Source organism: Lontra canadensis, unplaced genomic scaffold, assembly GCF_010015895.1.
Source record: "Lontra canadensis isolate GAN:19392208 unplaced genomic scaffold, GSC_riverotter_1.0 scaffold163, whole genome shotgun sequence".
In the NCBI taxonomy this organism is placed as follows: domain Eukaryota; kingdom Metazoa; phylum Chordata; class Mammalia; order Carnivora; family Mustelidae; genus Lontra; species Lontra canadensis.
The window spans coordinates 2,046,068-2,063,475 of record NW_022631157.1 but is presented as its reverse complement, the minus strand read 5'-3'; the positions used below and the strand labels follow the sequence as shown (position 1 = coordinate 2,063,475).

At 33.7% G+C, this 17,408-nt stretch overlaps 1 protein-coding gene across 2 annotated transcripts in view; it reads right to left on the bottom strand.

Annotated features, from left to right (window-relative positions):
* The window catches only part of SUZ12 (SUZ12 polycomb repressive complex 2 subunit), a 43,019-nt gene that overhangs the window by 12,009 nt on the left and 13,602 nt on the right, over positions 1–17,408 (bottom strand). For both annotated transcript variants that reach the window (XM_032845438.1, XM_032845439.1), the window contains 5 exons: positions 13,114–13,163; positions 9,791–9,876; positions 7,770–8,001; positions 6,746–6,839; positions 1,611–1,716 (listed from right to left, as the gene is read on the bottom strand). In XM_032845438.1, the coding sequence (XP_032701329.1) occupies positions 1,611–1,716; positions 6,746–6,839; positions 7,770–8,001; positions 9,791–9,876; positions 13,114–13,163 (568 nt within the window). The remainder of the gene's footprint in view (positions 1–1,610; positions 1,717–6,745; positions 6,840–7,769; positions 8,002–9,790; positions 9,877–13,113; positions 13,164–17,408) is intronic.

The following is a 17,408-nucleotide window of genomic DNA, read 5'->3' as shown; positions in this document are numbered from 1 at the left end:
CTCCAACTAGAAACTGTCAATCTTTTTGTCAAACTAGTAAAGTAGTATCTCTGATTTTTACATGTCTTTGAATACTAGTAAGGTTGAGTATCTTTTTAAAAGCTTGCTAGCTAGTCATCTATACTTGTCACCTTAAGAATTGCATGATTGTCTTTAACCATTTTTCTAATTAGATTGCCTATTTTTCTTATTGATTAATAAAATTACAGATTTATAATAGCTTTTTGTATGTTACTTCTTCCTTGGCCTATCATTTGTTTTTAACTTTAGATTTTTATAGTGGAGAAATGATTCACTTTCATTATTTTTGCTAACTTTCACAACATACTTGTAAGAGCTTTCTTCATATTAAATTATATTAATATTCACCTACATTTTTTCAAGTTGTAGAATACTAATTTTTACATTTATGAGTCTTCTGCAGTTTATGATGTCTAAGTTTATTTACAGATGGCTGTAATTGTGACAGTTCTGTCACAATGAATGGGGTCTCCTACACAGATCTGATACCAATTTTATCAGAGACTAAAGTCCAAAAGCACATGAAACTATTTTAAAACGTTTCAGGGGTGCCTGGGTGGCTCAGTGGGTTAAAGCCTCTGCCTTCAGCTCAGGTCATGATCTCAGGGTCCTGGGATCGAGCCCCACATCGGGCTCTCTGCTCAGCAGGGAAGCCTGCTTCCTCCTCTCTCTGCCTGCCTCTCTGCCTACTGTGATCTCTCTCTCTGTCAAATAAATAAATAAAATCTTTAAAAAAACAAAAAAAAAACAATGTTTCAGTGATCCAACTCATCTATGTTTACTGTACCATACAATTTAAAGGTTTGTGGTTTTTTTAGTTTTTTTTTTTTTTTTTTTTTACCTTAATAGTATGTTCTACTATCTGGTAAGTAAATGTTTTTAGAAAACTTCCACAATATTCCTTTGAAACTAATTTTCAGGCTTAAAAATCCTGGGATTTTGCTTGTGATAGTACACTGACCTAATATATCTGGAAATAAATGACGTCATTATTCTGTTGCGTCTGCCTACCCAAGAAATATATTTATTCTTTCAAGTCTAAGAAAAGTTACTTTAAATTTGATTCATCTCGGTTCTGCAGGTTTTTTGACAAATGTATTATTGGTCATCGTTATGTTGCCTGCTGTTACTATAAATAGCAGGATTTACAACAATTTGTTGTTGTGGTGGTGGTGGTGGTGGTTTTTAAGTTAGCTAACACATAGTGTAGTACTGGTTTCGGGTACAATAGTAGTTAACATTTATTGAGCACTTATTTTATGCCAGGCATGGTGCTAAGCATATTTATTTCATTTAATCCATCAATTCTATGCCTCGTTTTCTAGATGAGAAAACTGAGACACAAAAGCTTAAATAACCTGCCAGAATGCCACACAGCCAGGGAGTGAAGATCTGAACCTGGCAGTCTGGCTCCAAGGTCAGCGCTTTCCATTGAATACTCTGACTAGGTAATCTTTATTTGTATCTTTCAAAGTATAAAAACAAAGGACTCTTTACTTCCAACATCAATTTGCATCTGGGAAAGAAAACATCAATCAAAAATGGGAGTTCATGACTATAACGTGCTCCACCTTCTAAGCAGTCCATACCTTCCCATCAAGAATAGTCTCCCATGTTGCTCTTTTCTTGCTTATTGGACATTCTTCCATTTCCTGCATGGCTACTTCATATTCCCCATCTAAAAGCTGTAAGCGCCTGTTAGACAAACACATACACTTTAAAGTAACCTGTGTATTATTGTAAGTACACAAATTCTACATATTTAGATTTACACTAAAAAGCATTTATTAAATTTATAAACTAGCTTACACACCCAACAAAATTTTGAAATATACCTACTCTCCATTCCTGACAAAAGCAATTTTAATGATTTGCACTAGTAATTATTACTACTAGAGAATTACTTCATTACTGTAGCTACTCAGACATAACTTATTATGTACTAATATATATTAATATGCCTAAATTCTCAAAACTTAGTAAATTTTAAACATTAAGTATAAAGCACGAGTGTAGGCTTTATACTTTAATGAAATGGGATAACAACAGTGTTATAATACTTGCCTTAGGTAACCACTAAGAATTATGCCTCTGTCATTTCTGACTATTGAAAAAATTTGAACTAGAATTCTTGACTTTCATTCACGACCAATAAACTTGATGATTATGACTCTGGTAACTAAGATCCTGGGGGCACCTGGCACATATAGGTGCTCAATAAACATTTCATGGATGAATAAATGAAAGAAATACCAGTTGAATCAAAGAATTATGCCCATACTCACAGTACAGTTTTAATGTATGTGTACATATATGTGTGTTTATATACAGTTTGCATTACTTTTTTTCATACCTTTAAACACTGGTAACACTACCAACCTAAACATCATTCTTCAACCATGTTCAATAATTAATTGTACGTCACAAGAATCTGGCTTCCCCTCATCAGTCTTGGAGTAGTTCTGTTAGGTGGTAATAACTAACATTTATTGAGTGCTTACTATGTGCCAGGCATTATTTGAAAGACTTCGCATGTTTCATTTAATCTTCCCAACTCTATGAAGTAGATTATTCCACTTTTCAGAAGAAGAAACTGAGGCAGAGATTAAGTAGCTCGCCTTAAGATGATGAAGTAGCCAGAGCTAGCAACTGAATCTGGGTAGTCTAAGTCTGACCTTAATACCAAATGATTTTGAGGCTTAAGAATTTTTGTCTTTACACTATGAGCCTTGAGTTATTCTACTTCAACAGTATAGCAGTAAAGCTATTCAACTTAACATTTTAAAAAGCTATTCTTATGTATTTGTATAGGTAATAATACACTTATATATTTCTAAACTGAAATGAAGCTTCCCTCATGCGTTTACATGGCTGTATGATATTGTTTTACAGTTGTGCATTTGATAGCTACAATCCAGTTTGCTCTCCTACCTGTAGTGCATGAGGAGGCCCTTTTTTCCCCCACAGCCTCATCAACAGTGCTTTATCAGTTTTTTTATCTCTGCCAAACTGGTAAGTGAAAAAATGACATCTCAGTGTACTTTTATATTCAGATGTCTTATCTTTTAAATGTTTAAGAACCACATATATTTTCCTTTTTTGTAAACATTTTATCTCTTAATCATTCTTCTACTAGGCTGTGGTATTTTTCTTAATGAGTATGATCTTATTATATTAAAGAAATGAGACATCAATCTATAGTAGGAGTTGAAATTAATTCTCCCTTGTCATTTTATTTTTGACTTAGCTTTTGTTTTCAGAGTAAGTTTTTAATTTTGCTCTGTATTTCATACTTTTTCTATATGGCTTTTGAATTGTAGTCATTGTTTAAGGAGACTTTAACTTCTCTGAGACTATAAAAAGAACTTTTTACACATCTAACTCCTGAGATCTTGGGTTGTAAATACTTTTCCTCCATTAAAAGGAATCAAGACTAGGAGTGTCTGACTGGCTCAGTCAGAAGAACATGCAACTCTTTATCCTGGGCTTTTGAGTTCAAGCCCCATGCTGGGTGTAGAGATTACTTAATGTTATTAGGCTCCCACCACTTAAAAAAAAGGGAGGAGGTAGGAGGTTGGGGGCCCTTCTGGCTTAAGCATCTGATTCCTCGTTTCGGCTCAGGTCATGATCTGAGGGTCATGAGATCAAGCCCAACCCCATGTCTGGCTCTGCACTGAGCAGAGCCTACTTGACACTCCCCTCGTTCCCACTCATGCACGCTTGCTCTCTCTCAAATAAATAGAATCTTTAAAAAAAAAAAAAAAAAAAAAGGAATCAAGACTCTGAAGAAATGGCCAATTCCAGAGTAGAAGTAGAAGAAGGAAAATGAAAGCCTGGGATATCTTACTATTCAGAAAATAAGGAAAAACAAACAATAAATAAAAGTTAAGTAAAAAAGCCAAAGAGGACCCTATTTAGAGGGGCTCCTCCTGAGTAAGTCTGAGACAACTTGAGCATTAAAATGAGTGACAACATGAGTAGATTAAAGCAGAATGAATAAAAATGGCATCTGTTATTTGATTAAGAAGAAATACTGATTAAAATACCGATAAAAAATGAGTTGAGGAATGTTCTTCTATTTTATAGACAAAATGCCTGTAAACATGGAAGAAATGATGGAATGTTTAACATTTTGGCAACTGCCATAGGAAAATTTTTTCAAACAAGAATCATTGATGGATGCTACACTATTGGATGGAAGGTTGTTGGGGAGAAAATGCACATTTACCCAGTTGAAAGTGAGATTACCAGAGATGACGTATTAATTAATTTAAAGGGAAAAGATATCATTACAATGGTGAAATACTGTGAACACCACCTTAACCAAGTGATCAAACCTAATTTTACCTGCATCTGTGATGTATACAGAGAATACATCACAATTCAGTGTATCCTTCCCAAAATGTTTAACCTGAATCTAATCATAAACTGATAGACATTTTGGAAAACTAAAGTCTGTATTAAAAAGTTTCACAAATAATAACGAAAAGAGAAAGACAGACTCATAAATACAGAAAATAAACTAGCAATTGCCAGAGGGGAGGAGTGTGGGGGATAAGCAAAATAGGTGAAGGGGATTAGGAAGTGAAAATTTCCAGTTATAAAATAAGTAGGTCAGAGAGATGAGAACTACGACATACGGAACGCAATGAATAATACTGTAATAACTTTCTATGGTTGACTACACTTGTGGTGAGCATGGCAAAATGTATGGATTGTTGGAAACACTATGTTGTACACCTGAAAGTACAATCATGTGTCAACTATACTTCAATGTAAAAAAAGGGCAATATACGAATTATAATTAACAACATTGAAAAGTGTCACAAAAGGCAAAAAGAGAAAACAAAGGGTTGGAGAACTATCCCAAACAGAAGAAGACTGAACAGATATGGCAACTTCCCACAGATTGCAACCCTTGGGGTAGGGGTGGGACAGCTACAAGAAGCGTTTTTGTGGTCAACTGGGGATAGTATTTGTTGTGTTACATTAAAGTTACTGAGTATCACAGGTGTATTGTGGTTATGAAGGACGTCCTTGTTTTTAGGATACATACACTGAAATGTTTAGGAGTGAGGAATGAAGTAGTGTCAACTTTCAAATGGTTAAGCACAAGAATAAAATACACACTCACAAATAAAGCAAATGTGATAAAATGTTAATGAGTGACTGATGAATTCTAGGTGAGGGTATGTGGGTATTAATGATTTTTCTATATTGTTCAACTTTTTTATGGTTTAGAAATTTTCAAAATAATTGGGGGAAAATTCTCCCATGGTTTCTACTTGGTACCTTTACTCATTAAATAGAAAGCAGTATTTCATACGTACAAGGGATAGCTTAATACACGTGTAAGGCAGAAATAATTTTTAAAAAGAACACAACACCCATCCCAATGCTGCCTAAAACAGAACACTGACCAACACCAATGAAGCGCAGTGTCATGTCCTAGTTTTTCTCCCTTAGACGTAACAACAATTTCCTAAAACATGTTTCTATTATTTCCCATGTTAATCTCTAACCTACAAATTTCTGACTTTAAAAAGACACTATCTTGGTTTAATATAAAGTGATATATTTGAATAGTAATATTAAGTGATTTATTCTAAGACAATACAGCAATACAGTAGCCAGCATTTATGGCATTATTCCTAGCCATCTTTGCTTTCCTATTAAAAGCCCTGTAACTTTCTTTACTTGGTGGCTAACAGGCGACACTCAGTACTTTTTAAAGAGTAGGAGGAATGTACTAATTGCTTTACTTGCCACTTTCCCCTATGCCTAACAGTGAACTGTGTTAATTACCAGCAAGCAGCTGGAAACAAGAACTCATAGCACATTACAGGTTCCATTCTCTGATGCTGTCAAAAAAGAATGCTGCCTTTGCCTCCTAAATATTTTTTTACTAGCACTGAGATGCTTCACTCTCCAGTGGAAAAAAAACTGGAGAGATGATGACAAATTCAGGTATTCTTTGCTACCCTGTGCCAAATGCACAGAGCCATACGATGACGACACAGATTTCTTCCTTAATTTTATAAGTAAATACATAACCTCAAGATTTACACAGGGCCCACTTCATTCAGGTCTCTTTCAAATATTACGTTCTCCTAGACCTACCTTTCTCTATAAAACAACCATTTATTCTTTTTCTTCACAGCACTCTCCAATAGTGAGTTGGTATAATTTTTGGGTGGTGGTGTATTTCTTCCACTAGAAGGTAAGCCCCATGAAGGCAGGGATTTCGATGCCTTTTCACTGCCTAAAACAGTGTCTGACAAAGAGCAGACACTCAGAAGTGACATGCCTAATAATCTTAACTGAGCCATTCAAATAGCAACTCATCTATGTTTACTGCTTCCTATGTGACAAAGAGAAAAATTCAGTATTTACAAACTTGTTTTATCATTTTTAAGAATGAAGAGAAACATGCACCTAGGTGGCTCAGTCGTTAAACATCTGCCTTTGGCACAGGTCATGATCCCAGGGTCCTGGGATCGAACCCCGTGTCAGGCTCCCTGCTCAGTGGGAAGCCTGCTTCTCCCTCTCCCACTTCCCCTGCTTGTGTTCCCTCTCTTGCTGTGTCTCTCTTTGTCAAATAAAATCTTAAAAAAAAAAGGAATAAAGAGAAACAAAGGCAAAGAAAACAACACCACTATATTATCCTTCAGAATAAAAACATTTCTAGAACATTATGGGAGCCTCAGGTGTCCATCAACATTACCTGTTTTTATCAAATACTGTCATTTGTGCAACAAATGTCTTTTCCCCATCTTCACGATTTCGTTTTCTTCTAGCTGGAAGTTCTTCATTGACATCTGAATTTCACAAACATTTCTTATGAGTCAAATATTCAAACACAAAGGTATTTTTTTATGATATGGTCCCTAATCCTAAATCAGGTACAAATAACAATTAATTTGTGATATAATGTTAAGACTTACACTTTTCAATTTTATGTTTTACCATATGTGTATGTCCTTACTAGGCAAGGAGAAAAAATCCTCACTTATGGTTACTTTTAAAATTCAAAGGCTACTTCAAGACTCAAAGATTATTTCCCCAAAGGTGCCTCTCACTGAATTTCACATATACCTCTATTATCCCACTCATGATTTTGCTACAATTATTTATATCTATCTCTGCAAGCTAGGTCAGCTTTTGAGAACTTCTGGAGGACAGGACTGAATATTTTAATGATCTTTGTATTTCGGGCACTTATGTGCTGGTTGATTGATTACCTCAAAAGTAGATTCAGCTGGGAAGATAGAGGGATATATGTGATAAGCAAATACAATAAAATCTTAATTACAGAATATAAGTGTAGGTAAACAAATATTTACTATATAAAACTCTTTAGACAGTTATATACATATGAAATTTTTCACAATAAAATGTCATGTGTGGGGGGTAGGAATAAATTCATTGTTTTGTTTGCTGAGGGACTAATGGGAAATACCAGTCTTCTCCATCCAGTGTTCACTATATATTTTTTTACTACATGAAGTATGTTTCATCATGTAAAAATGAGACCTTTACAGATTAAATACCTAGTACAGCACAACAGCCAACCATTTAAAAATCCAAGGTAATCTACCGTAAAATTAATTATCTCATCAGACTGTAAAATATCTGCAAATAAAGGTCATTTCACGCTTTTAGAATGCATGCAATTTAATTCTAGTTCTGCACCATTTTCTTCCTTGGGAAAGCAAAGTTTAAGATAAAACTATTAAAATAAAAATTACCAATATTTTCATTGGTTTCTCCATTAATCATTCCATTAAACTCTCTTCTTCCCGGACGAGTCACTCTAAATAGCAATGAGTAAGACTTCACCATATGGCTGTTACTAGGTTCAAATTCATTACTGGAAACTGCAAGGGACGGGAAATTTCCAGGTTTTGTTTGATTGAGATCAGGATTCAAAGGCACCTGCTTTTTACCTGTAGGAACTTGCCTTATTGGACAACTTACATCCTGCAAAGGCAAAGATTATGAAATTATACTTATTTATGCATATGCAATTATTACAAGAATTAAAATAAAACTTATAATCACAGATATAGGAAACATCATTACCAAATGGCATGCTAAAATTCTAATCATACTTCTGAAAATTGTGATGAAGGAAAAAGAAAATTTGGAACAGCTATATCCCAAATATTAACAACTGAGGATTTCTCCAATATAATGAAAATAATGATACAGTATATAAAATATTTAGCTGATGGTGATCTGAAATAATTTCAAATTAGACATATGGAATTAAAACCATGCTTAAAATGTTAAGCTCATATAAATTAATAATCTTTTCCCTTAAATTTTCTATTTTAACAAAATAATTGATAGGACCATTAGAAATGAAAAAAGAATTATAAAAACACCACTGTCAATGTTACAAAGTATTAAATCCATGTATTTAAATGTTGCTTAATAGGAGCAATATTGTTCATCTTATGAATAATATTCTGTAGAAATTATATAACTGGAGTTATGCTTAAATAGCTGAAAAATTGGAAGACATAAAAGATCTTTATAACAAGATAGTAGCTTCTTTTTGAAAACCAAATACATTCTTATTCTAACAAAAAATTCTACTCTACAAGAGTATAAAATGAGAAATATTTAAGTTTCCCCCACCTCCTCCAGGTCCTATACTCCAGAGATGACTAATATTAGCTAGTTGGTTGTGTATATCCTTCTAAGCAAATGTTTACATCTATTATTTTTTGAAACACAAAAAGGACACTACAATTGTATTCACATTTTTTTGCCTGCATCTTCAAGAATGTTCACATCACTGTTTATCATGCATATGGGGATTGCATGGGAGGGAGAATGGTATTTCTTAACTTTGAAGTTTTGAATATATACTTAAACTGTCGTCTCCTAATCACCTTAGTCCACTCCGTATGAGTGCTTTAGTAGTGCTCAAGTCCTGTGTCACCTTATTATGATTTTGGAAGAACGTCAAAACAGGAATCTCTATACAGGTCATTCCTAATCCTAAAATACGCAAGATCTTGAGGCTACTAAAAGTACTGGTTGCTGAGAAAATTTAACCATCCTAACATGTGTTTCTGTGGTGAATGATTTCACCTTATAAATAGAAATTTGAGGCAATGTATTAATAGATCAGTGGCCAATAACACTGGCAACAGAATTTTTTTGCTCGAGAGTAGTGTTACAAGAGGTAATCCTTTTGGGAAAAACTCTCACAGCCCTTATTTAAATTCCAATTCGTACAAACTGCTAAAAAGCTAAGAGATCAAAGTAATAGGGAAGCATCTGATTTTATGTCCTAAGATGCTAAAATATAGCTTCTTCCCTTCACTGTCAAACTCCTATAGCAGAAAGTTTAATGCAGCTACCTCAGCTGCCCAGAAAAAAACATTAAGATCTAGGAGGTTGGCAAAAAAGGTTATCATTTTTCTAATTCAGCCATCAACATCTTTAAAAGCTTTCAAGGTATGGGGTACCTCAGTGGCACAGTCGGTTGTGCATCCGACTCTTGGTTTCAATTCAGGTTGTGATCTCGGGGATGTGGGATTGAGCCCCACCTTGGGCTCTGCCCTCCGTGCTTGTATCACAGAGTAGGCTTGGGACTCTCCTCCCACCCCCACCCCGACATGCTCTCTCTCTTAAAAAAAAAAAAAAAAAAAAAAAAGGAAAAGCTTTCAAAGTTTAAAAGCACAATATATATGCATGAACATACTCAATTAAAAAATTATTCCACATAATCTACCAATATTGTGTCATATGTTACCTTTCTTTTTTTGTGGCAAACTTTCACAAGCAGGACTTCCAAGGTAACAGAATTTTGTTCATTTTCTGAGTTTTGTGATGGCTTATCTAAATAGAAAATCAATACTTTAAAATGTTTTTGTTTAAAAACATAAATACCATACTCATTTTCCTAAGAAGTCTGGGAATTTCAGACAAAAAGACTTCCCATAATAAAGATTTCCCAGAAGTTTACTCATTTTTTGCCCCAAAATCAGTTCGAATTTGTAGCAAACTCTTTAAAACCCTTTATATATAAAGTCATTTAAACAAACTTTTCACAATATAACTATAATTACCTTCATATAATACTGTGATTTTCTTTTGATTCAAATAAGATGGTTCAATTATTTTAATTAATGCTAAAACATTTACTGATTATATGGATATAAAGATTTAACATTTATGATAAAAAGAATATAATAAACTGCTAGTCAAAAGTATTTTTGACAAATACAGTTAAAGCTTCTTGGCAGAAAACACAAATGAAATATTCAAGAGACAACCACACACAAACATTTTAAATTTTTTTCCTTCTCCCACAATCTATTAATAGAAAAATTACTTAAAGATATACTTAAATTGAACTAGTTAGTACTATATGTTTTATTTTGAATGCACAGCAATAGCAAACCAAAAAGTTCTTGGATTTGACTAGGACTTGTGATCAAAGGATTAAAATAATGGATTTCATATGTAAAAGTTATACAAACAATTATATTATCATTTCACAAGAAAGATAGCTAGTTTTTTACTTTTTCCCTAGAATTTCTCTAAAGCCTGAGCAGGATAGCTAAATTTAGGATATTATTTACTACTTAGGGGAATCTCTCTCGGTTTACAAAGTTCAGGGATTTTAATTTTAAATAATTGTTTATATTCTCTGTATCAATTAACTGACAAAGGCTTTTGCAAATTAAGGTTCTTGAATACTTCTCTATAACTTACTTGTCTTTAATCCCAGAGGCATTAATAGTTCAAACTATTTAATCAATCATTACTAGGTTTCAATAATATACAGAACTACAACAACAGATGAATCTACAAACATAAAAATAATTTTCCTTCTGAGATTTTGCACAATGCTTTTTTCTACTTAAAAGCATTCTTATGTAGGGTGTGTACATAAGATACATTTCAATCAGTCTCTTTGAAAGTTGTAAACTTTCAAAGTAAAAAAACTTTAATACGGAAAAAAAAAATTCAGTGTTTAAAATGCAGTAACAAAAATGCTCTCCAAACCATAATCACCATGAAAATAGTACCCTAATAATCTTTGTGTATTCATTCTAAGCAGTTTCAAGTAGTAATAGCTAAACAAAAGTCTTCATTTAAAAACAAAAGGAAAAAATAATCAGATTTTAGGGATCTTGATGTTGGTTTTCTATCTTGATTTCTTAAAAATATTATTTAAAAAAAAAACTACAAATATACCTTGATTAGACAAGAGAGGCAATATAGCTGCTTCTTCCCAACTTCCACTAATTTTCAAAGTTATAATGGGAAATTATTTTCTGGAAACAGAAGTATCAACAGAGTTTACTTTCTCATTTACCTCAGTAACATCAAGAAAAAAAAACTTCAAGTGATTCTGAGCAATTCTGAACTCTATGTATTTTGTCATGTAGACAGGAAAAAAGTTTAATCCAATGAATTTAAACTAATTCAAGTAAAATTAATTAAACTTAAATATTAATCAAGTAACAGTATTAATTAGTAAATATTCATTAATATCCATCATCTATTTCAGTTATGGATAACTTACATATATTTTATGTATGTCCCTGGGAACAAAGGGCTAACAAACCTATAAAATTCAAACTATAAGCTTTAAAGTATTAGAGTCCATGTACTTTAGCATTGGTGGTTCAGTGGTAGAATTCTCGCCTGCCATGTACTTTAAAAGTACAACAGAAAACCAAGTATAAAGAATGATTAGAAATAAGGACTCTATAAGACGGTTATAAGTAATTAAGGAAAAAACATAAAAATGCTACTCAGTTTACTTCTATATAAAAATGGATCAGATCTAAGGCAAAGCCAGAAGTAAAGTTACAGTAGTTAACAGAGCTATGACCAGATTTCAATCTACTTACATAAAAAACCTGACTTAGTTATCAAACTATTCTAATATAACTATATTATTATTAAACTTTGTTTCTTACTAAACAATACCAAAGATGATCACCTTGACATGTTTCTTAAAAAGATGTCATTCCATTACACAATAAAGATGGATTAACTCAAGCAGCATTTTACTCAATTTGAAACCAACTGAAACTTTACCTAGCATGCTTTTACCTCTTTTAATGAAGTACATTTAAGACTATATACTTTTCTTTGTAAAATATCTAAAATATTGATATATCCCTTTGGTAGCAGTGGTTGTTTCTATTGTTTTATTAATGTGAAAAAAAACACAATGCAATAGCATCAACTAAAAACGTTCACACAGAAAGGATTCTACTCAGGGCACTCTTCACCTAGTTCAGGTTCTAAAACAATTTAAAGTCCAAAAAATATTGGAAATAAAAAATAGTAAAACTTAAGAAATTTAATTGAAGATTTTCCCATTATTTTCTAGTTATAATCTCTAGGAAGATGATGGCTCTAAATTGAGTAAGATAATGTTATATAGTTGTTGTTTTTTTTTTAATATCAACAGTTAGTGTCCTAACAAGTATGGTTTTTTAGAGATAAGAACTGGAATTTCATTTTAGATATAAGCCACATACAGAAACATTTACCTTTAAGAATGATTACACACAACTGAATAATTTTAACAATTTCAAAATCTACTTAAAACTTAAATGGCTAGCAGGAAGCAATAAGGAAACCAGGCTATGAACAGGATTTTATATATACGGTCTACCTACCAAAGCTTTTAAGCCAGTTTTTAAAAATCTGTTCCTCAAACAACCTATTTCTGAATCATCTTGGTGCTTTATTAAAATGCAGACTCCTAACTATATCAAAATCCTACTAGATCCAAGTCTTCGTCCAGGTATACAGATTTTAAACAAATTGCCAAAACATTTCTATACACACAAAATTTAAGAATTTCTTACTTTTAAAGTTTAAATAGGTACAAGTTACATCTTCCACATCCCACCATTGACCACATAAAGCAGTAACTGAAACTGCTGGACAAGTCAACTAAAGAAACAGAATTATCAGAATCAACCTTTCTTCCACAAAGTTATAATTTTATAAATTTACACACACACACACAAAATAATTTCTTTTTTTACATTCACTAAAGTGTTTTATTGTTAGAATGCCAATGTATTTACTTTAAGTACATACCATTTTTGTGGAAGAAACCAGTAAATGTAAGCTGCAGATGGGCTGACAAGCTAAAAAACAAACCAAAAGTTTATCACTTTAATGCGCTATAATAAAAATAGCCCTAAACTTTAAAAAAGTAACACCGAAATCAAAGTTACTTCAGCTAATTTATAATGTTTGATTTTCTTATTCTTAACTGTGCAAGCCCATGACTCTACACATTGTCTATGTACATAAAAACAAAACAACCCAACATAAAACAACACACAAAAACACCAAAGGAGTACATCAGAAAAAAAACAGATTACCAAATGAGGGGCAAGAGTATTTACTGTGCTTTAGTACTCTACCTATAAAATATGGACACATTTCCCCTCCCACCCCTGAAAAGAAAATTCTGATAAGGACAGCTGAGTTCATGCAAAAGTATCTGAATATTTTAAAGCTATGGAAATTCAATCTCCTAACAAATCAAACAGAACCATCACTTTCTTCTTCCATTAGGGGTAAAATATACAATTATAGATCTGCTATAGATTTGTAATTTATTGTTTCAACACGTCATTCTCATTTACTTTTAGAAGCAATAGAAAAGGAAACAAATTATACTGATCCTTTTGAAAGTTATCAACTAACAACAGAAAAACTATTAAGATAAGACAGAATAAACAAAAACATTCATAGGTTTCTGTAGTACCTTTAAACTGCACAAGAGAGCAATCAGTTAATCAGAAGCCATTCAAAACTTTCTAGAACACAGTTTTCGTCATGTGATAGACACCAGATTATAGAGGGCCAGACAGAACAGATGTTGGGGGAATGGAAGCAATACTGATTCCTTACCAAAAAAATGGACTAGTGTAAAAGGCAGTAAGGTGACATTCTAGTCATTCTTATAATCAGAGGCGAAGAGTTATAAAAAGACATTGAGGCCAGAGAGTTTTAAGGAGCAAGTAATGACTGAAAACAAGGACATATTATAAAGAAGTTAGCTTTATAACTCTGCCCAGGATTCGTCTTTCTTAGAGAAGTAAGAGGACAGTGATCCTTCAACAGAAGATGTGAGAATGCCTCTATCTTCTTACTGAAGTAAGCCATGAAACTGTATGCTAAAATTCTACAGGGTGGGGGCGCCTGGGTGGCTCAGTTGGTTAAGCAACTGCCTTAGGCTCAGGTCTTGATCTAGGGGGTCCTAGGATTGAGTCCTGCATCGGGCTCCCTGCTCAGCGGGAGTGTGCTTCTCCTTCTCCCGCTCTCCCCTGCTTGTGCTCTTTCTCTCTCTCTCTCACTCTGACAAATAAATAAAATCCTAAAAAACAACAACAACAACAAAAAAAAACCCTAAACCAACCAAAACAAAAAACTACAGAGTGGAGGTTCTCAAAGGGCATTTCCAGAACAGTACTAAGAAAAGTATGTCAGAATATCAGCAGAGGACAAAATGACTATGAAGGGTACAACCAGAGTTCTGAAAGCATAAATATGAGAGAAAATGAAGAATAACAACTATAACTTAAGTATTAACAAAATAAAAATGGTACACAATGGGATTCTTGAAAACAGGTAATTCATGTATATTACTTTCAGACATGAATCAGATATATTTTGAAAACACATAAGGAGTGGGAAAAAGGAGGGTGGACCATTAAACGGACATGAGGAAATTTTTAGGAATCTTTATCTTGACTGTGGTGGTTGTTACCTATGTATAGTTGTCCAAATTTAGAACTATATACCAAAGAGACTGAATCTAACTGTATATAATTCATACTTCAAAAAAAGTACATTAAGGGGACAGACTGTAGAAGCCCAAAGGAATTTTTCATGATGATGGAAACATTCTACATCTTGATCATGGTTATGGTTATGTAAGTGTATACATTTGTCAAAACTCTTAACTATATATTTAAGGTGGGTGTATTTTACTGAATGTTAGTTATACCCAAAGCTGATTTTAAAAAGTGTATCTGCCATCTACAAAATCTATGTGCCATTTTACTAAAAAATAACTAGCGTTCTCCTATAAAAATAGTTCCATAAATGTTACCTTACAAACCAGAATTAGCAAAACTCCAAAACATAACTGAAGACAAAGAGGAATATTCTATAATTTCCATGTTAGAAGATAATCCATTAGTCACAACTAATTTATCCCATTCTTAGTTGCATGACTTAAACGTACATACCAAGGCCATGTTAATTTTCTTAAAACCCCATTCTGAATGTATCATTCCTCTCCCCAAATATTCCAATGAGTCCCCAAATGCCAAGTCTTTTGTCTAATTGCTGTTATATAGCTTCCATTTCTTTTTATCTCTGCTAAAGTCTATATAGGAATAAACAGGTCAGGATGGTAAACAGAAAAATCCAAGTTTAAATTCTGGCTCCAGTTATTAGCCGTGACCTGATATCTGTAAGATGAGGAAATGACCTCTCTTAAGATTGTGAGGCTTACATAAAACAATAAAGTATCCATCAAAGTACTCTTTCCCTCTTCTATAATGACCCCAATCCCCAACCATCCCAGAGCTTAATGATCACAGCTTAATCTCAAGTATTTGTATATACCACTTTTTTGTCACTCTTTTTTCACATACATATTACCTTTTGAGACAATCTTTTTATTACATCAGTTTCCCTAGCACCTAGCAGTGTCTTACAGAATGGCACTCAACATACTTTCAGAAGAACAGCAATGTCCTCCTAGAGCAAGATTTTCTTGTTCTTAAACTCTATGTCCAACATGGGGCTCAAACTCATGACCCTGAGATCAAGAGTCACATCCTCTATGCAATGAGTCAGCCGATTGCTCCTAGAGTAACAGATTTTTAAGGTCAGGGATCATGACCCATTACACTGTAGTGCTTATAGTGTTATTTAGATTGTTTTTATAGAAAATAATGTTCTGGGACGCCTTGGTGGCTCAGCTGGTTAAGCGGCTGCCTTTGGCTCAGGTCATGATCCCAGCGTCTTGGGATCGAGTCCCACATCGGGCTCCTTGCTCAGCAGGGAGCCTGCTTCTCCCTCTGCCTGCCACTCTGTCTGCCTGTGCTCACTCTCTCTGACAAACAAATAAATAAAATCTTTAAAAAAAAAAAAAAGAAAAGAAAAGAAAAGAAAATGTGGTTCTAAGTTCCAACTCTGAAATGCCAAAAACATCTTGCACTGATCTACCCCCCAAAATATTTTAAATTAGTGTTACTCAATATGTAGTCTGCAAACTGAAGTAACTAAGGAAACTTTTACCAATCCATAAGTAAGAAACTAAGAGTAAGACTTAAAACACTTTTATAGAAATTTAACGTTGCCATAACATCCTCCAAGCTTGTGATCAGTAAGTATATTTACAAAAACATCAATCTATAAAAGATTGAAAATTAAGCACAAAAAAGTCCCTCACCACAGGTGGTTTGAGGTACAGTTTTAAATGATAATGTTTTAAGTTAAATGAGATAGGAAGCACATCCTAACATGTTGACCAATAGGAAGCCATCATTCTAACATTGTTTCTTTAGGAAAAGGAACTCCAAATTTCAATTAACCAGCTTAAAAAATAACTTTGTGAATGTGATTTGCTAAGCACAATTTCTCCTCTAACTCCCCCTTCTAAAAGTAAACACTCTAATATGTACCTAGAATAAAACAAAACAATGAGGCCTAGTTTCTCTTTCTCATAGATGGTTTCATTCAAGAAAAAAGGGCAATTTTCTTTCCCTTCCTGATTTACCCTCTTCCCTCTCTTGTGGCTCTGTCCATATCTTAATTGCTAAGCTAAATCAGAATGGAAGGCAAAGAAACATGTGGAATAGTCAGGCCTATTTGGTTTCAGGCTGCATGTGATCTAACTTAATCAGGATTAGATACCAGGATAAGGATTTGGTTCATCTTTGTGATACGTGCCCTATCTATATCTTCTGAGGAAGCAACCAATGGGGCAATAGGAAACTAGATGAGGAATTGAAATTTTGAGGTAAGATTTCAAGCATAAACATCTAACAATTCTAAAACTGTCTATAGAATGAAGTAAATTTAAGTTCATAAGGGACTAACATTCTGAGATGACATTCATTCACGTACGAAACTCAAATTTTAAGAATAGCCAGATCTCGGGACGCCTGGGTGGCTCAGTTGGTTAAGCGGCTGCCTTCGGCTCAGGTCATGATCCCCGAGTCCTGGGATCGAGTCCCACATCGGGCTCCTTGCTCAGCGGGGAGCCTGCTTCTCGCTCTGCCTCTGCCTGCCGCTCTATCTGCCTGTGCTCTCTCTCTCTCTCTCTCTCTGACAAATAAATAAATAAAATCTTAAAAAAAAAA